Source organism: Lagopus leucura, unplaced genomic scaffold (genome assembly GCF_019238085.1).
Source record: "Lagopus leucura isolate 7727_CA_CO unplaced genomic scaffold, USGS_WTPT01 Super-Scaffold_100008, whole genome shotgun sequence".
Lineage (NCBI taxonomy): Eukaryota > Metazoa > Chordata > Aves > Galliformes > Phasianidae > Lagopus > Lagopus leucura.
Window position 1 is genome coordinate 28,999,162 of NW_024962265.1, and position 20,947 is coordinate 29,020,108.

The window sequence follows — 20,947 nt, forward strand, 5'->3', positions numbered from 1 at the left end:
GATGCTCATCTCATATTATAGAGAGCACAGTGCTGACACCTCTGAAGAACCATTTGGAAGTAGGAAACTTTATGAAATGCAATGCCCATTACAGCACTTAGTTACACAAAGCTTTGCTTCTTTGCAAAAGCTGCATCGTGTTTGGGAATTTGACAGACCCTTTTCATGGTAGCTGACAGGTGAAAAGAATTACAGCTATGCCTGTGAACATGTGCAAACTTCTGGTACTACTCTACCCGAATCAGGAAAGCTGCTTAGTACTCTGGGTGAATAGGCATGCCCTAAAGCCACATTTCAATGTCAGGATAATTTCATCAGAAAATTTCTAAACTCTCCCATCAGAAGCAGGCAATTTGCTTCCTACTCACTGCTTCTGTCCAGTCCCTGCTTCTGCTTCTCCCCCTCTGTTGGGAGGCTCAGAAAGCTGTCAGTCACATCACCAGTAGGCCCAACTCAACTTCCAGTTTGTATCTTTTAGCTTCCACATTAACAGCCAACTCCAGTTCATCAGCTATTCACTGGAACCGGTGCCAAAGGGTCTGATCCTTTACTACAAGCTGTTCCCAAAGGCAGCTTTGATAGATGAACAGTGGAATAGAGTATGTCCCCTACCAACAAGAGCACCAGGAAGCAGGTCAGGTCTTTTGCCAAACAGCCTTGTTAAATATTTAAGGGAATGTTCTGGGATACAGCAATCCCAGCCATTTCAGCTCAGGTTTCATCGTGTTCTTAGTCAATGGCCTGCCCTGTAACATTCAAGTTTGGCTCCATAGACAATAAATGGGAAGGGACAACATCATCCTTTTCAGGTTTTAAAAAGAACCGAGAGGGAATATATGTGCAGAGCTGGGGTTTGGAAAGGATGTGGAAAGGGATGAGGCACTAAACCAAGTTGCATATGAGCCAGTTATGTACCCTTGTGGAAGATAAGACTAAGAGCACTAGGAAGAGCATTACGTCCCCTCTTTTTCATGCTGTTGAGACAATACCTGGAGAGCTGGCTGATTGAACACTGGAACTGGTTCCCCAGAGAGACTGTGAAAACTCCAACTGAAGATACTCAAAATCCAACCAGACAAAGCTGTGAGAAACCCATTCAATTTGACCCTACTTTGAGCAACTGGATTGGACACGATCATCTCCATTCGGTCCCATTCTACCCCATCCTCGCTGCAGTTCTGAGAAATGATCTACTAAATCATCTTTTGTAGAAGTACACAGTAAGGACTGGTGATTGTGTTTTTTAGGTTATTGCTGGGTTGTGGATTCAATCTCCTATTAATTGTTAGATAGGTCTAGCTGCTACCGACAATTTGTATTACACTACATGTTTTAAGTGAAAAATGCCAAAAATCTTTAACAAGCAGTTTTTAAATATGTGTCATAAATAGAAAGAAGTAATATGTGATTTAAAAATAGATTTGGCATCTTTACATCAGTCACCCTTCCTGCTTGTATGTGATTGCAACTAAAGATGTCTGTTTACAAAAGTTTATATCTCTTTTGGAGATAAAGTGACTGTTCAACAAGGGAAGCTTCCAGCATAAATTGTTTATCATGTGAATGTCTTGATCACTTCAAGCCTAACAAAAACTACCTTCAGGAAATTCTGCCACATTCACTGGAAATGAATATGTACTGTCTGAAGCTCAGATTTTCCTCTATGGCTGCACATTTCTAGCATTGCAATATCAGAAAGAACACAGAATCTTTTCCATTTGTCACTCTGAAGGTATTTCAGACTGTATGGGTTTCAAATCTATGTCTAATTTTATTCTAATCCCACTCTTGGGCATTAATCCAACTGAGGTGACCAGACTTATACCCATGCGAATGAACTCTAACATGATTTATTTCACCAGCAACAACGAATAAGATGTCTAATGGACCTCTACCAGGACAAAGTAGTCTCTTCTTGCAAAACTGACCAACAAAACTGGTTTGGGGCAGCCAAACTTTCTCCAAATCATTATAATAGTATCACTAGCTCAGAGGTATCAGAACCAAAAGTAGCATAATAACCTTTTTGATAAATATTGAGATCAGGTATTCAGAAAATATAGTATGAGGCTTACAAAGACATTCAGATCTCATCCAACCCTACTGCCTGCCCTCCTGCAAGTTTTTTGATGAAAGAAAAAGCTGTGAAGCCAAGAGCCTTGCTGCCCTGCAAGGGCCTTTGAGTCTAAATATCCAGAATCTAAATCTAGGTCAGCCTTTGAACTTTCTGTTTTGGGAAGAGTGTCCATGGCTTCTCCTCTAAAGAAGAGAACAGAAATAGGACTTTCAGGGGGCAACTCAGACAATCCACAAAGATCTCCCATTTGATAGTGGATGTTAATTTTGACTAGAGAAAGAGACTGAAGACAGGAGGTTTGTAGTCTACACACTTCAGGTAGAAAAAGTTAGAAAAGATGAATCTGGTCCTTGAAACGATTGATGTTATGCTTAGTTGATAACAGCTGGATGCTGCAAGGAACAGACGAAGCAAATATTACTAAAACAAAGTAACTGTTTTAATACTTGAGCCTTATCTTAGCAAACAAACTGTTCCAAGCAAAAAAACAACACTGTTACATTGAAGAGACCTTGATATCCTATACCATACTATTTCTAGGCTGTGAAAAAGTGAAAAAATACTTGAAAACTTGCCATTTTGACATTTTTCTACAAATAGATCAACAGTCAGAATGCTGCTTTTCACACAGCACCCCTCTTGTGCACTGTGGCGATATCCTTTCAACTACAGCAGAATGAAAACAATCACATTTCTCATCTCTCAAATGGACCAGATTATACAGAATTCGGATCAGTCTGTGTTTTTCATTAAATTGGACATGTTTACAAGTCAGACAAAAGCAATACTTGCTCAGATGACCTCCTTTCCTTTGCTTGGAAGATTTATTGAAGGCAATATAGAATGGCAACAATAGTCAATCATAGCCAGCAGACTGCCCTTTTATTAGGCATATTGAAGCCAATTAATCTAAGTGAGCTTTCTCCCTTTATCTCCTGAGGGCACATACTGTTAGAATGCATTAAAAATTCTGTAGCAATAAATAAAGGTGCTGAAATTATTCATTTGAACTTTGAGAAATTATTTACAAGCACTTGAGATGCTAAGTATTAACACTGTACATTTTCTGCTGGGCAAAGTGCCTGCTGCTGTAATTTGTGTAGATCCAAGACTTAAAAAATAAAGCTCTAAAACAAGGCTTTGTTGTACAACCATCCTCGGGGACAGCATGGAGAGAAAGGAATGCCTGCAAGAGAAAGGAAAAGCAGCAGGAAAACTGAAACCTGCCTTACACTAAGTAAAAAACACTGAGTTGATGCAGAAATCTCCACTTAAGGTTATAAGTGAACTAGACATGTTTGCAGCACAGAAATAATCACTTACTGGGATTCATTTCTAGATGTTGGGTTATCTGCCATTCACAGGAGATAATAAAGGCCATTTGAGGTGAAAAGCAATTCTATAATAATCTTATTAATTATGAAACATCAAAACCCAAGATGTCTTAATTCGTGTTCTCATTTTTGCAGTCCATGTGCTTCTAATTAGAACTCCTGTAATGTATTCACTTGGGAGGCATATAGGAAAAGTGAGTAACACTGTAGCAGCAGCTTCCTCTTTTAGGGCACACACTTAAAACTCTCCTTTATTCTTGGATTACCTCCAGCATCCTTCTTGGATTTCCTTCACCATAAATTCAATTAAAATCTTACCAGTCTCACAGCTGGGGCCAGTAAAGCCTTGTGGGCAGGCACACACATTGGAAGCAATACAGGCTCCTCCATTCCGGCACCCATCTTTGCAAAATGCTGAAACAGTAAAAGCATAAGAATTAACAAAATTACCCTCAGTATCCACACAGGCGTCCCCAAGCCAGGGCAGACTGAGACACAGTCTGATGACCAGCACAATCCTCACAGCACTGACTGCAGAGGCTGCTTCCCCTGAAGGACAGAGGTCACTAAAGATTGTTTATAGCCCCCCTGCCTCATTAGCCAGATGGACTGACAAGCTACAGGAGATTAGAGTAAATCATATGATGGCAACAATCTACATATGTACTCCTTCCTATGCACCAGGAAGCAGTGAATGAACTCTTCTTAGGGTAACACTGTTCTTAGCATCCTAAATAAAAGCATGAGCATAGCAGGCACAAATGAGCACTGAATCAGCTGGCTACCTTCCTCCATCATTCAGAGATTAAATTGGAAGATAGTCATTTGCCTCCAGAGATTCTGAAAAACTCAAAAACATTTACCATTTACAATTTGAAGCCAATCCCTGGATTTGTTTGTTGGTACACTGCAATCTGAGAAGCTGCGCTCACATATTTAGGCAATTCAGCATTCTCCAGATATAGCTATGAATATTTAGGCTTTTCAGCATTCTCCAGATATAGTTATGCACTAAAGAAATCTCTCTGCAGGCACAAAAATGCAACTGGTTCTGATATACAACACAGCAGCTGTTTAATTGCTCTGATCTGCAATATGGAATGAGCAATTCTCTGCTCACACGAAACAACAAAAAACAAGAGTTGAGTGCATAGTCCAAAGTGTGCAGCTCTGGGGGCAGTGGGCCCTGCACCTGTAACCGGCCACAGGATGGGGTCTACAGCCCCATCTGAGACATGGGTATTAGGAATGTGAGCCTTCCAGGTCTCCATTCTGAGGCTTCAGCCTCTTGATGAGACCCTTATATGGAGTGCTGGTGCAAGAGGGCCCAGAGCAGGGAGGCCACAGCCATCAGAGATGATGCTCTGCCTGAAGGACACCTACGCCACAGCTGGGGCTGCAGAGGACACTTTCCAATAGGGTCTGAGACTTCTCCTGCACACTCCTTTAATACAAAAGAAGAAAGGAAGGGTGCAGTTTTCTGCTGCAGTGGGGCCACATGTCCTGTGAAATGTAAGATCTACACTCAGAGCTCTTGACCAAGAAACACAAGTGCTATAGGGTTATGAACCTTGTCTTCGACCCAAAGAAATCCCAATTACTTTTTCATGAGCTGACAGACCTTCACCTGTGAGTTCAAAGATCAAGGACACTTCTGAGAGGAGCAGCTGTGGTTTGAACCTCCTCAGGCTAACTTGGATTTCCCATTCCCAGAGGAGAGAACTCAGTGTAAAGGGGGTCATTTACTGACATCTCTCACATCTCTCCCTCTTTCTCTGTGTTTGGCTGGGAGTTGACGATGCTAAGATGTTTTACAGATGGGTCATTATGTTAGGAATATTTAAAGAATCATACTGTGGCTCAGGTGAAGAAAAAGACACCATTAAGATCAGAAGCAAGCTTAGCAATTAGAGAAATACTGGGCTTGGCCTCAACACAGCAGCAGAATGAATCTATGTGTCGTTATCAATGCTAACTGAGGCTCCATTGAGTCTGACACCTAACAGATAAAGTGGGAACTCTTGGTATGCAATTGCTGCAGTTAGACCACTTCTCACATCTGAGCCAGTTCCCTGCAGTTGCACTACTTTTGTTATCAGGTATTTTCTCCATACAGTGTTATGAGTTTGAGGACTCCCAGGGACTTGGGCCCAATAGCATCACCCCTTCTGACGTGAAATACAACAGAAGTTAAAGCAGCACTGTGTCTCCACCAAGTCTATGCGCCATCCTCAAATCACTATGAACTCAGTCATACGCAGGGTCCCTGGGTACCTACCTATGAAGATCTTCTAGTAGGTGCAAGACCTAAATGCCTAGCCTAGCATTTTGCCCATCTTCTTCAAGGTATGGCAACAGATTTGTATTAGCAAAGCACCTCACTGAGTTCAAGGAATGCTGAATCCCCAGGTTCTCAGCCACTTACCTTTACACACAGTCCCATTTCCAGTGTAACCCAGCTTGCAGACACAGTTGTGCCCACCCACGGTGTTGAAACAAAGCGCATTTTCATCACAGTTGTGCTGGTTTGTTACACACTCATCATGCTCTAGAAAATGAAAGAACAATGGGATGTTCTTCAAGTTTTAAAATACACAGAAGCTTTTTAATAAGAGAGAAGTAGTAGTTAGTGATAACTTGGCTATGTCAACATGAAACAATGGGGTAATTAGGTTATGTGTTTTTAACACATACTTCTATGTGAGAAATGTGTTGGAGCACAACTCCACTTTCATTAATGGAGAACTACCACCATTACACTTTTCACATAGGCTACACAGTTCTCGTAAACATCTGTCAAAGAACTGGCTAATATACTGAAGATCCATATAATAATTCTACTGCATAATTTAAACATGCAGGTTTATCCTGCATGGGATTCATAGGATTTCCTTCAGAAAGATGACCAGTGGTGCAAGTCACACACTCCAAGCTGCAAGAACAGTTTGCAGAAGTCAGGACTTCAAAATATAGTCCTTGTTTTCCTTCACTTCAGTGTGTACTCTACTCACTTTTAGTTGAGTTAAGTAACCAGGAAACAAAGAACAGGCTGCTCCTCAGAATGAGGGACAAAAGAAGCATGATCTAAGTGTTTCTGTTGGTGAACATTTTAATGTTTTAGTTTGTGGTTCTTTAAAAAAATGGAAAATGCAATTTCAAAAGAAGATGCTTTGAAGTATCTTTTCCAAATGTCAGAAGAACTGCTTGAGTATATTCAACATGCAGTGTCTTAGTCTGTAGGTATCATGAATAAAAAGCTTCCATCTTCTGAAATTATTCCGTGTATTTTCTTTAAATCAATAATATTTACTCAAACATAAATAGTCTCAGAGTACCCAAAAATTTAATTTCGGTAAAATCAACTGTTTTGGGAACATAAAGCTACATAATCTGAATCAGCACACATGAACTAGTCTGCATTTGAGGCTTTCATAGCCACCATTCTGTCCAGGTTTTACCAAATCTTATTAGTGCAGCTTACGGCAGTTCTGGCTATGACACAAGTCTTAAATCTGAAACTAGATGCTCTTTCTTCCCTTGTCTTGGCTATGTCACACTGCTCTGAATCATCTGCTTTATAATAAAGAATTGAAGTCTGCGCATATCCCACAGGACTATCAGGAAAATGAATTTGTTAACACTTGCAAATCACTATGGAAGAATTCGACTTGCTATTCAATACTAGCCATAAACCACAGGAGTATAAAAATGCATATAGCACATTCTAGTATAAAAATTGCACATAGGCACATCCCTAATCCATCAGTAGACATAAAGTGTCCTATAGCAAAACAAATATCCATTGTTTAAGAGGAGGAAAATCACCAAAATGTAAATAATCAATTTTAAACAATTCACGGGGTTCTTTAGTTTGCTTTATTTTGGTTTAGGGTTTTTCTGCTTATTTTATAGCAACATCCTGATGTCCTTGTTCCATACAGGGACTGAGTCCCCACTGGATACAGCCAAGCTGAGGCTGCAGGCCTCCGCCCTGAAGCGTGAGAAATAATTACTTCGTTCTCAGCATTAATAACCAAAACTGATATTGTTCACAAATGATCCAGCCCCTCAAATCTGGTTACAATACTTGACTCCAACCTCCCACCACAGTGTAATCTCTCATGCTGGCTGAAGTAGTATTTATATTAGATCAGTCATGAAATTAAAGAATGTCGCGCTCATACAAATGAGGTTAAAAGTATTATCTATGCTGTAATCATATTCTGGCTTTGTTTGTGTTAATATCATGATATTATTTATATGTAATATGCCATTTAAATATAAAATATACACTGCTTTCTCATTTGTAAAAGTTTTATGTAACGTATGAAAGGAAAATAGCTATGGAAATGTAAGAAACATTATGCACTCAGCAGGCCAAAATATCTTGCAAAAACATTATTCTGGGATCTCAGGAGGGGGGGGGTATATACAGCAATACATCACACTGATAAACTCAGCTCAAATCGCTGCATTTGGCAAATTAAGTATCATGCTCAATGAGAAATGCCACCATCCACCTCATGCCTTAGGGTTGCAGTAGCATCCCCAGCATGCATAGCAGCTCTTTCCTGTGGACAAGAGTATATTAGAGAAAAGCAGCTGAGAACGGTCTGACACCACGAGGAGCAGCTTTAAGCCCAGAACAGTTCTGAAAGCCCATGAGGGACCCATGCCAAGGGAATTTGCTGATGGTGTTCCAGCACAGCCAGGTGTTAACAATATGGGTGAGTCCACCTTGCAGTACCTGGGCCTCAAAGACCATATGCATAGATGTATGGCCTCTGCAGAAAAAAAAAGATAACTGTCACCCTTGAATGTATCTTCATAACATTTACTCTGTAGACTCATAAAATCTGAAGAGTCTTTTAAGATGAACTTTTTAAAAAACAAAATTTAACTATCAGCTAAGTAACTGAGCCTGAATTCAAAGATAATATTCTTGGTTTCCACCACTTGCTGTGAGAAACTTCAGTGTTTTATATCCTTCTGCAAGAAAGCTCATGGAGGATGTCTGCCTATGGGGCAGGAAGAGGGCCCACCACACAGCCACAGAAGTACAAGTACAGAAACAGACATTTTAAAATGATAGGAATAAAAAATGTCATCAAAAAAGAATTGGAATGTTTTACCTTTCACCTAGATCAGTTACCCTGCCTCATCTGAGCTTGGGTTCAATAGCACTGTTAAAACCATTTATATGTAGTACTTCATATTCCTTCCATACTTCTTCATATTCCCTCCATACATATTGAGGGGCACCACACAGAGAAATCAGTCTGCACTGCACGGCTGGCTCTGATACGGACGGATAATAAATGGTTAAAATACAGAAGGGGAAAAGTCCTGCACATAAAGCACCTTACAACATTCACTCTTTTAATGCATGGCGTATCATCTGTAGCAATGTTGAAGAGACTATCAGAAAGAGCTTTTTCCAGAATTCTCTATCTAGCTTTATTAAAGATAGAAATACTTGATTGTCATGAAAAAGGTGGTTGATAATTCTTCATTAACTCACATTTAACATTTTGTCTTCTTATTTTGCTGAAATATTCAGAAAGTCATCTTAAATAGAGAGGACATGGAATGAGCTCAGCAATCTTTAATATCAATCTAGAAACTGTAGAAGCAGATTAGGCTGTGCATTATAAAAAAGCAAAAAAGCAATTCATTTCAAGCAAAAGAATTGTTTAAGGATAACCATGAATATGACTTCTTCCACTTTTTAAAGTTTGAAAAACAGGATAGAAACATCATTTGCATTATTTAGAATGTCAGTACTGCCCAAATATATTTCTGATGCTCCAAGAATCAAAAGTGAGGTCATTCATTTCAAGCAACTTCTTAGGAAATAATATGACACACATTTAACAAATATCCATACTTATTTCACTGCACACCAAAATGATGATGGGGCAGGGCCAGTGTAGGAGTAGTACAGTGGCAAGGAAATAAAATTGACTTCTGGAGAGAGATTTTAACCATTAACACACCCATATTTGCATAAACTTTCTATAAAACCAAATGCACTAGTCTCAGTGATTACCTCTAAAGCTATATTATCTAATAGATCTAAAATCCATTTTGCCAGGACTCGCTGCTCAACGGTGTTAACATTAATAAAATCTCTGTTCTGAGAACCAACTGAAGTTTCAAACACATTATATATATTGAATAAATTATGTCTAGAATGATCTCTTTCTAGATAGTTTCACCTCCATAATGTGCTACCGCTCTACGCTAAAACAGTAGTAAGAATGGGTTGATATGTACATCCATTAAAAAAACAGAATGATCGTTATGACACAGATGATTTAAGGGATACAAAAACTATGTGATGATGTAATTAATTCATGCATTTGGATGTGCAACAAATCAATTATACACACATACATATATGCACAGAAAGTGATGAATTTTATTTTACTTTGCTGCTACTCCAGAACAATTCATGTGGTTTCCTGGACAAAGATGTCATTTCAGAGGATTATGAAGGGTAAAGTACTGCATCCTCATGAGATGCAGTGCTGGCATAAACTCGTACAGACCCACTGAATCCTATGACATATGACACAGCAGATGGGGATCTGTCCTACTGCTTTTATTATCTGTGCAGAGATTCTTGCAGAACTTAGTAGAAGCTAACATGCTGACCACTAGGTGTGTCAGCCATCTCCTCCTCCTTTTATTTTCAAAGTGCAGAACGACATCAGCCACTACCCTTCCTACTGTACGTTTCACAACTAAAAATAAACAGAAAAACATTTCCCACTTGCATACTGCAACTTCCCAATACTTGTCCTGCCCATCCAAATTCTGCAAACATCTATGCAAAAAAAATTGACATAGAATCCAAATCAACAGTGGAAAGGAATTATGACTGAGTTGCACCTCATACTTGTGGGTAAAGGATACAATGCCGTCAGTTTTCCTAAACCATTCACTACCAGCATTGGAAAGTAACCACTTGAGGAATAGAAATTCATAGAAGTTCCCACATATATATAAAAAAAAAAAAACATGCTTCTCCATTTGTAATCTTGTAAAACCATGCAACTGATAACCATTTTTGAGTGGAGGAGCTTGTGAATTAAATTAAAATCTTATAAACAAACAGAATATTTTAAGTATTTTCTCCTCATGCTATCTCTGAATTCTGGAACTCAAATTACTTTTTGTCACCTGTCTCCTTCGCATTGATTCAGTAAAAATCAATGGAAGTGTGGTGATCAGCTGACAATTGGATGTGGCAGTGAAAGTGACAACAGATGCATCACTTGAATTATCAGCACCCAACACACTTAAATGCCCACTTACAGTTTATCTTAATTACAAGCTCTTTTTCTCATATAATTAATGTACAAGACAAAAATCAGTATTAATTATATAGGCAGTTTGGAAGACATATTCCATTAGGATCATTAGAGAAATGACAGATGGTTAATTTCTTGAAAGACTTCATACTAGACAGTTTAAACTCTAATTAGCAGGGTTACTTGTCTTAGTATATGCGTAGTATTTTCAATGAGCAAGTGGCATAAAATTATTAATGATTATGCTACAATTCCCATATACTTAAGTCACATTTTTATATTGATATTTCTCAACTCTAGTATTTCCCAATTCATTTTTCTATGGCCATTCCCTAATTCAAATGCAAAATGGAACCCAAGCTTTAATCACTCACAGTTGCCATCATATTCTTTATCTTAGTTAACACAGAAGTCATTAATCATTAATTAATGACCACCAGCAGCTGTCCTTTGTTCAAGCTGGGGATATGAAAATCCGTTTCCCCACAATAGTCAATTCATTGCTAATCTTGTTACTTCATTGATTTTCACCTTCATCCACTCCCATATATTCATCCCTCTCCTGGTCTTCATTTTCTTTCTTCAGTGCAGGCATAAACAACTCTTTTTTGTAAATCTATGTCTAGAATTTTTCTACTTTTTATCTTAATGATGTTGATAATAAAAATAGCTGTAGGACAGCATGTTCTATTTTCAAGGTCTGTTTAGAGATGATCTTGCTTTCTGAAATGCTTCTCTGTCTGTAATTATTTAGCCCATTGTTGTTCTTCAGGGAGAACAGCTGACATCATCTCATCAGGTGTCTACTCCTCTGTTTTATATAGTAATGTATTTACTTATTCCATATTTGGTCTTAAGGTGATAAAAAAAAGGGAAATTGAGAAAATTATGACAAAATCTTAGGAAGAAACTGAGGGTAAAGTCAAAATCCAATGATCCTTTTCATATCCATTACAAAAATAGTTCCAGGACTGCACTGCATTTGTAGTATGAAGGGGAGCCTATATTATGGGCTGTTACTAACTAAGGGTTAAAAACAGCTGAAAAACACTTGAACAAGAGAAAGCACAGACCCACTCCCCTTGCATCTCTCTGTGAGGTTAGGAGTGTTTTGCAGAAAGCTCTGAAGTGGTTGTGGCATTGAGGAGACCAGAGACAGATAGGGACTGAGCTGGTACTTGGGTGTGTTACGTGTGCAGCTTGAACTATTTCAGTTTAGTGCAGTCAGAGCTTTCATTTGAACAAAGTTGGAATTGTTGGACACTGGTTTATGTAAAAACAGTTCTACATGGAGGATCCCAAAACTGATGATTATCTGAGATTTTGTTCCAAGGACTTCATGGATGTCACACACAGAAAAGGAGACCATAAGAAGCATTTAAAAATGATGATACATAGCCGGCTTAGACCACAGAAGAAATCTGCTTATGCTGATGTTGGATGCTTATAGGAATTGAACGGGTTAGATAAACTAAACCATGATGTTGACCTTGTCTTGCACCCTGCTTTGACTGCGTGATTAACTAATTACCTGTTTAAATACCTTGATATTATGTTTATGCATAATATGTTTCACAAAAAGAGAAATCCTGACACTGAATGTAATAATGAAATCCATCCCTAAAATATCTCCTGCTTCCAAACACTTGTGTTTTGAAAATGCATTTTAAGAAGATTTTCCATTTCACAGCTCATCTGAAGAAAACTATTTCACACACCAAAACCTGCAAGGGGCATAGATGTTTTTTTCTTACTCTCTTGCTTGGACTTCAAAACTTAATCTACCTTTCAAAACATTATGCAGTTGTTCTTTCTACAAGATCTCTGTGGGCTTTTTTTTTTCTTTTTTTGTTTTGTTTTGTTTTGTTTTGTCTTGTTTTGTATTTTGTGTTCTGGGTTTCCCTCTTAGATGAAGAAATGTGAAACTCTTAGCTGTAAGTCCCTCCAAATTGTCCACTAGCGGTAAATCCAGTAACATATTTTATGCCTCTAATTGGGGTATACAAACTCCAAAGACTTGAGAAGCCCAGCAGGCAGGTTGAATGTTGGCCCATCCCTTCCTTTCAGTAATATCTATTCATCATGTAATCAGTGCTAAGATCTCCTGGAACTCACGGGGAACAAAGTCATTTTCAGTCCCCATTGCAATGGGCAATTTGATGGCTAAAATATATCCTTCCAGGACTAATATTATTCCCTCCATCTTTCCCCATCACGTTTTAACAAATTATTTAATCCTTTTTAAACCCAGTTAAGTTTCTTCATCCTGTATTATAATAATGAATTCCAGTTTTGTGGAACAAAATGTATTTTTGCAAAATACTCAAATTCTTCCCACAGCAGGTTCTACAGTACAGTTAGTCAATATTACTTCACATAGCAGTCTGAGAATTTTTACACATTTCAACAAGTTAGGCAAAGGAAATATATTGAAAAATATTTAGTATGACAGCTAAAGTAAAGTAAGCTTTAATTTATCTCCTGCTTTCTCCATGTCTGCCATTTTGTATATTCCTTCTTGAACAGAAACGTTTAAGGGAAGGATTTTCTAAATAACTTAGCATAAGCCTTTCTTGCCTAAAGGAAAATCCGTAACTCTCACTGATTTCAATGGCAAAACTGTAATGTAAATGCAAAATCATTTTGAAAATCCCACCTTAAAAGATTTCAGTCTAGACATAAGGTCTGTGACCTTGTCAGGCAGTTCTTTTTTGCTGTAATTCAAACTGATCTTTTAATATCTTGTCTCTTTTATCACTGACATTTTAAAATAAGGTTTCAGTGTTTTAAAAGATATTTCATGTCTCATTTCATGAGATGTTTCTCCATATATTGTTCTTTTATTTTTTATTTATTTTATTCTTGCTATGGGTATTATCTTTTCCAAAGTAAATCTTTTCAAATTCCAGCTTGTACTGTGAACTAAACATCCTACGTACTTACAATAAACAGATGCTTTCACAATCTTCTATTATGCTGTCAAAAGTGACAATGATAGCAAATTCTGCATCTGAAGTGCACCTCCATATATTATTGCTAGTAGAACTGCCAGACTAGAGCTATAAGTATCCTACTGCAATTTCCTTAGCAAAAAAAAAATGTTTGTTTTACTTCTTACCCTAATGCTAACCCTTTTCATTTACTGTTCCCTTAATTAAAGGCTCCATGTTACACAAGTCTGACACCAGCAACAGATACTTATATTGGACACTTGGCCTCCATGCTACACGTTTCTGTTATACAAATCAAGCAGAGAAGTGTCTCTCAGAGTTGCTGCTGAAGCTCATAACTTGCTGTCTGTTCTTGGATTTTGAAAGTAACAATTTGCAGACCACCTACATAACCAGAGGGCCCCACAAAACACTGCTGAACAACACTGTTTTTTATCAGCAAGGAGATAACAGAAGGATAGATACGCAATGGGACAGCAGAAAGATGTCTAAGGAATCAAGTACCATTCAAAGTTGGACTCATGAACTAAAAATGTAGTCAGAGCTCTCTGGAGACAGGTAGTGCTCCTTTTCCATTCTTTTGGGGATGTCAACACGTCCAGAGTTTGTTAACTCATATTTCAGAGGGTTCTTTGGAAACTACAATAACAATCTACACTACTTTTATCATGGACAGTGCTTGTCAGATGAAGAAAATGGAAGGCACTACAATGCTGAAAGAAATGCTGCTTTTGCTTTGATCCTGATCTCTTCTTCTGGAATAACTTAAGTTACTATGACATTGGGAAACAAATGGTTTTCCATCCTTTTATGCAGCAGAGAGTTCTTGATGCATGAGATAGTTCACCTCATTTCCCTAGAGGTGCTGTGACACAGGCTTTCAGATGACTCACTCGATGTCAAACAGGACAGCACTATTTTTGCCAAGACATCTGTAGTGGTTGAGCTCAATGGGGAATAGGTCTTCCTTCAGTGTTGCTCACCTAGTTGGAGAAAGAGTTCTCAACTTGAAAATGAGGGCAAACATATGCTGAAGTGGTGGCAACGCAGAATGATACTGAACCTTTGATTCCAGGTCACCCTTGATACTGTTTTTAGTGATGGTTCTGATTCTCCCTAGTGCAGATGCTCCTTGGCAGTTTATGTAGGTGCACCAAAACAGTATAACAAACACATCCATCACAACCACTGCATTTAAGATGCCTTCCCTGGAAATAAAAGCACTTGGATATTAATACATACAACTGACCAGATATTCCATTTTCTCAATACTACATCCTGGGTTGCCAGGGTGAGCTCATCTTTGTAATCCTACCTCTTTCATATACTCCTGTTTGAAGAAATTAGAATTTAAGTTGAGACACTATGTGGAGAACTTCAAAATAACATGAAGCTCAATCCCTGGAAGGTGTACTAATTAAATAGTACACCTCAGCTACCCCTGGCAGACTGGAGTAACTGTGCAGGTGAAAATCAAGCACATTCTCTATTTACTTCTCAGACAATAAAGCTATGTATACAGAAGTTAAGCTGAATTCTGCATCCATTTCCACCTTCTAAAGAGCTGGGAAAAAAGTAATCAAGACTTACTAAATATGTGTACATCCCAAGCTTATTAAAAACACAGATGAATAATTAAAAGGGATTAGTCTTGATGAACGCCCACTTTTCCAGAAATCAGTCCTCTTATCTGAAAAAGATGTGACCATTCTATGGCCACTTTGAAAAATACAAAGCCTTCATCTTTTTTTTTTTTTTTAAATGCACCATCACTGAAAGGTTCTGTAATTTTCCAAACCCTGAACATCAAAGTTAATACTGTGTGACAGCTGCTATGTTCCAAACTCATGACATTCAGTGGTCTGTAACAGGGTAAATGACACAATTACCTCTTGTAATTACTGTTGCTAACAATATATTTTCCCTGATGATTGGTCTATGTGACTCAGAGCTGCTTATCTTTGTCAGTCCGGTCCAAATCTCCATTTCTATGTGACTTGGACATTAACTCAGTAGGTATTTACAAATTAGTTCCAATATCTGCCAAGACAGATATTTGGGATATATAAATTCATCATTTATTGCATGGTTAAGCAGTCCACCACTTTAACATTATTTTGCATTAGAAAATAAGCATTTTAATGAAATACTGTTTCTCATGTAAATCAAGTAGTCACTTCTATTAGTAATATGTTGGAAGGGAAACATGCTGAAACACGTAAACAAATGAAGGAATAAAATGCAAATAATCATATTAATTTTTTTTAAACTCTTATTCAAGAAGAAAAACATGAGATTGAAATACTAAGATACTTAATTCTCATTGCCTATCCATAGCAATTTTAAAGAATACCTAGAAAAGACACTGGTGTCTTTTGACTTAAATCAGTATGAGTTATGGACTAATCAAATTAGCTGACAGCAAGTTTTTTTTTGAAATATCTTTCACTTCTAATATATAGGACAGATACAATTCTTTGTTCTGTTTCTCTGGAGTATATACCTATGAGGATGTGTAAAGATTATAGCACATAGGGTCAGTACAAAACAGACGTTGTCTCTGTAAGATGGTTTGTATATTTGTCAGAAAAATAAAGAAAATCTCATTCAAAAACTCCAGAAACCTTTTAGGTAGAACAGTCTCCTATTTTATTGCCAAGCTTGTTGGCAGAGCTCTCAGTTCTCAAGAAAAACACCAAGACTTACAAATTTTTCACTGATTTGATGGAAAAAAGCATCAATTATTTGCACCAGAAAGTTGATTAACATTTCTTGTTTTAACTTTTCAAACTCGAAGATGCCTCTAGTATTTTCAAAAAAACCCATAAGTATACAAAATGAAATGAATGAAATAGAATAGTTCTGTATATTTAGAATGCCTTCAGGAAAAACCTAAGCATCTTCTGTGGACACATTATTTTAAATACTCTGCCTCACTGTATGTATCTTCAGTAGCAAAAGGGAAATTTCATCCAAGTACTTCAACGTTATATTATATTGGAGCAAAGAGTAAATGATGAATGTTCCCTTTTGTATCAACATGACTTTTCAAATAAATGATGATGACTTGGCCAGTCTTTCTCAGGGCATCACCTGAACAAAGGCCTAAGAATGGAGCCCAATGTATTTTCTCAGTAGACAGTATTTGATCCTTCTTGTTCACCTATTCTTTCTGACTGCCACAGGGTGGTCCTGCCTTTACATCTTTCTTCCTTCCATTTGGGTGAACTGGTAATCAGAGAAGATTCTTTAACTGAAATTAGTTTTAGTTAGAAAAAAAGATGAGTAGAAAAAAAGCATCAATTTAGCTTTCATGATATGAATTTGTTCAAGAGCAGTCACAGCCTGGCTGCAAATTTTCATGTGGATCAGAAGTAAAAAGCAAAAGTAAAAATACAGGCCTTTCTTTGGGATTACTCAGACGTACACCAGCGCCAGAAGAGTCAATGAAGTGAATAAGCCCAATGTGTTTACCTTGTGTAGCAAGACATTTCAGGGTGCATTTCAGCAAAAAATGTGTGCAAAGAAGGACTAGCAAGTAAGAAGTTCATGCTGTAGTTGAAAGGTTTGTACCACACAGTGTTAAGCAAAGCCACTCCTCAAGTACATGGATGGAATAGAGGATTGTAACCTAAAAAGCTGCATCCAAAATCTTTTAGCTGCTAATTTGAAGACGCAGTTTGATGTAGCAAAGTAGATCGATCTGTTCTTGTAAGTCAAAAATTACCAGTCTGAAAGACTCACGCCAGTGATTATTGATAAAAAAGTATCCAAGAGACCGAGGCAGGATTTGTAACAGATGATGACAAATACCAAGTCACATTGACTTTGTGAGTTGACTGACAGTATTAAACACAAGTCAAGGAAATAATTTGCCATTTAGCATAGAGCAGTCTGATCTTGAAAGATTTCAAGAAAAAAAAACAAAGGGCACAATATGTTTCAGGAATCACTGGCTATATATATACACTTATATACATGGCTATATTGATCTTAATTGTAGATGTATTGAATGTTTATGACTACAACAGAAATAAATAAATAACTCCACTGCTCCTTTTTAAAAGCTGTCTTGCTCCCAACTCTCACTGGCCTTGGCTGGAGTTCCTATGAGATCAGGCTAAGCTCTCCTGGCATGAGCTGGTCACCAGCTGACTCAGACATAGTAAATGTAAGCCAACCAACTCCCTTCACTTGTGACTCTCTCAATGAGACAGCATCAGATTCCCGTCTCCTGAGCCAGAAAGATCTTTGCAACTTCAAAGAAATTGTCTACCTAGTTTCCTTATCTTTGCAGTCTATCTTTCCGCAGTTTGTGATCATCTATAAAAAGATGAATAATTTCTGTAAAAGAATTAATCATCCAATATTGAAAATCACACACTCATTTATTTGTCAATTGAATACATTTTCTTTTTTATTGACTCAAATTTTATCCTACCAAAGATCCTTTAAAGTGTGCTGGGTTTTGATCAGCTGAGAAATCAATCCTGCTATAATTGCTTAGCTAGATGAATAGTTGCTATGAACTAGGTCAGTAACCAGGGAGGAAATCAGCCCTAAAGAGTATCCTCTTAAAAGAAAAGTCTAGCTCCAAATTAAAACAGCCTGTAAACTAAGTTGTCAATGATAACCTGATCCAATCCAAGTAAAGCCAAAATATTCTTTGTGTGAGATACAGCAGATACATAAAAATGACTTGTGTTGTTATCTAAGTAATGCAGTAGCACAGGAACAAGCTCTGTCTGAATGATCACTCCTCTATAAGCTTTGTGAATTATCTTACAACTAGAAAGCAGATATTGTACAACATACGAGAGAATTTGTCCTGAAAGAGGATTGAGAGCCTGAGGATTTTTGTAAGCTGACATACTGTAAAACAGAATGGAAACTGTATTCAAGAAAATCAGAGGCAAATAAGCTTTGAGTTTAAAATGCTCTGTGCGTACAAGCTGACTTCTAGAGTGTTTATTACTGGCAGAAACCATGATTGTATAGCTAGACACCATCAGTGTAGTGGTTTTAGGATTACACTGTTTCATAATGCATGTTTGTTCATGCTACTTTTAATATAACTTGGGGGAGAATCACCAAAATCAGAGATGGAAAAGACAGATGGTTCATCTTGCCCACATCATTATAAATCCAGAGCTCCTCATCATATTTTCTCTGGTGGTTTGCTGACTAAAACATTTCCTTACTCAAGCCATTGAATGCCACTATAGAGATGTTATAATGAGGCACTGTCAGTGTGCCTCATTATTTCTCTATCCCTTGCATCATACTGTACAATTATTCTTAGTCTTTATTTAAGCAAAGAGTTCAGCTACTGAACAAGCTGAAGAACTTAAGGAAAACTCGAAACGTTGCTGATCTCATCAAAGTGAAGGAGAAAAAAAAAAGCAAAAAACAGTTTTTATTATCATAATGCCTCATAATACTATATTTTCAAATAACAAAGTTGGTATATAACTGATCTGAGATCATACATTTTTAAACTTCTGTGCAGCAGTGAAGAGTGCACAGCACTGCTGAATAAAGTTGCATCTTGTAGCCATATTTAGTCACTTATTAAAATGTGGCCTCATTTACCAATGTACTAAGCACTATCAACTTCTATTATCTCTGCGATAACTTGTGGAAGCTTATATGTGTGTGGAAAAGTAGGTCATTTTTATACCATTAATTAACCAAGGATGAGTGTGCAGCTTTAAACACTGAAGCTGGATGACTTAATTCAAGCCTGGATTACATCAGTCCCCTAGCAGTTTTCATCGCAGGCAATTACATGAATCTTACAAGAAGGGGTTGCAGGTGCTAAAACATAGCCCACATTCCTCATACATAAGCTAGATTTTATTTCCCATTGTAACTAAGGAGAGACATTCTCTTTCAGCTTCTCAGAATTCATTTGTGGGAAATGAAATGTACAGTTACAACAAAAATAACAAAAAATGCATGATATTTTTAAGTACCCATACTTCACCCTACCTGAAACTTTTTCCTGAGTATCTGGCAGAAAAGTCTAGGCAGTCCAACAGAGGTTTTTCTCAGGTATCTCTGCCATTAAGCATTGCTTCTGCTGCGCAATACAGGAAAATATGTGTTTTCCCTCACTGTTTATGTCCTAAACAATTGATGTATTTACAAGTCAAAAATAAACCAGTGAAATCTACGTGGAATCCCACAGCTTTGTGAACTTCAATTTCTACATGTCAAGTGGAATCATTTAGCTGAAGGGTATCAGAGTACCAAGGTAATAAAAAAAAAAACCAATAGTGTCTGCAAAAAAAAAGTGTCCCCTCAAAAATAGCTGCATTTAGCAAGAATAGGAGGGGAACAACCAGGCAGCCAACAAAACCTCTGGTAGTTTTGAATCATAAACAGTATTTGACCTGTGCTTTTCAGCCAAATCATAGGCTTCTTTTGGGTTTAGCAGTTGAGCATCTGCACTCAGGGAATAACATGGGAACCATTAGCATAGTAAAGACCCCGTCTCTGTTTTCTCATTATCTCTGTTATCTTCAGAATATTTACACTGTAGACAAAACATTAATGAAGAAAAAAGAGAGAGGACCCAATTTTTTGCTTTATCAACAACAGCAACAACCAACATATCTGCATATATTCACTGAGAGGATAGTAAAAATTGAGCATTGGTGCATGTAAAGCACCAATGTAGAAGACTAATATGGAGACTTCAAAAGACGGGCAGAAGATAAACCTCCAAAGGTAACTCCAGTTTCCGTTGAGGATTATATTTTTAATAGTTCATGTTCAAAGGCAGAGGAGGAAATTTGGCAGTTCCAAAAGAAATCATCTTCCATTTGCTAAAGAACCCCATTAGCCCATTATCCTCTGACCCAGACCTAACACGGAGACAGGAGAATTACAGATGTTTCTTAAAACATACGCACTCAAAAACACCATGTGCCAGTGCTTAGCAAAATATCAAGCCAGCAGGTATCCTCCTTAAGTAGAGACATCACCAGAATAGCCTTTAGAAATTCTTTCTCTCCAAAGCAGGCGGGGTCAATCTCTACGAGTAACAAGGACTGTCACCCTACTGACCTTACAAATGGAACACAACTATGACTGAAAAACATTCATAATGACCTAAAATATTACCTTCCCCTAGAACTTCATTAGATAATCCACTGGCATTAGCTGAAAACCAGGCATGTATGGTTTTTGGCTATCTACATGAATAGAACTAAATCTTAGGAGGGCTTAGGAGGGACACAGACATGATTACTGTGGGCAAATCAA

The 20,947-nt window shown here is 37.7% G+C and overlaps 1 protein-coding gene across 1 annotated transcript in view; it reads right to left on the bottom strand.

Moving 5' to 3' along the window:
• The window catches only part of NELL2 (neural EGFL like 2), a 141,901-nt gene that overhangs the window by 33,473 nt on the left and 87,481 nt on the right, over positions 1–20,947 (bottom strand). The window contains exons 14-15 of the mRNA XM_042872902.1: positions 5,837–5,959; positions 3,730–3,825 (exon numbers count right to left, since the gene is read on the bottom strand). Of these exons, the coding sequence (XP_042728836.1) occupies positions 3,730–3,825; positions 5,837–5,959 (219 nt within the window). The remainder of the gene's footprint in view (positions 1–3,729; positions 3,826–5,836; positions 5,960–20,947) is intronic.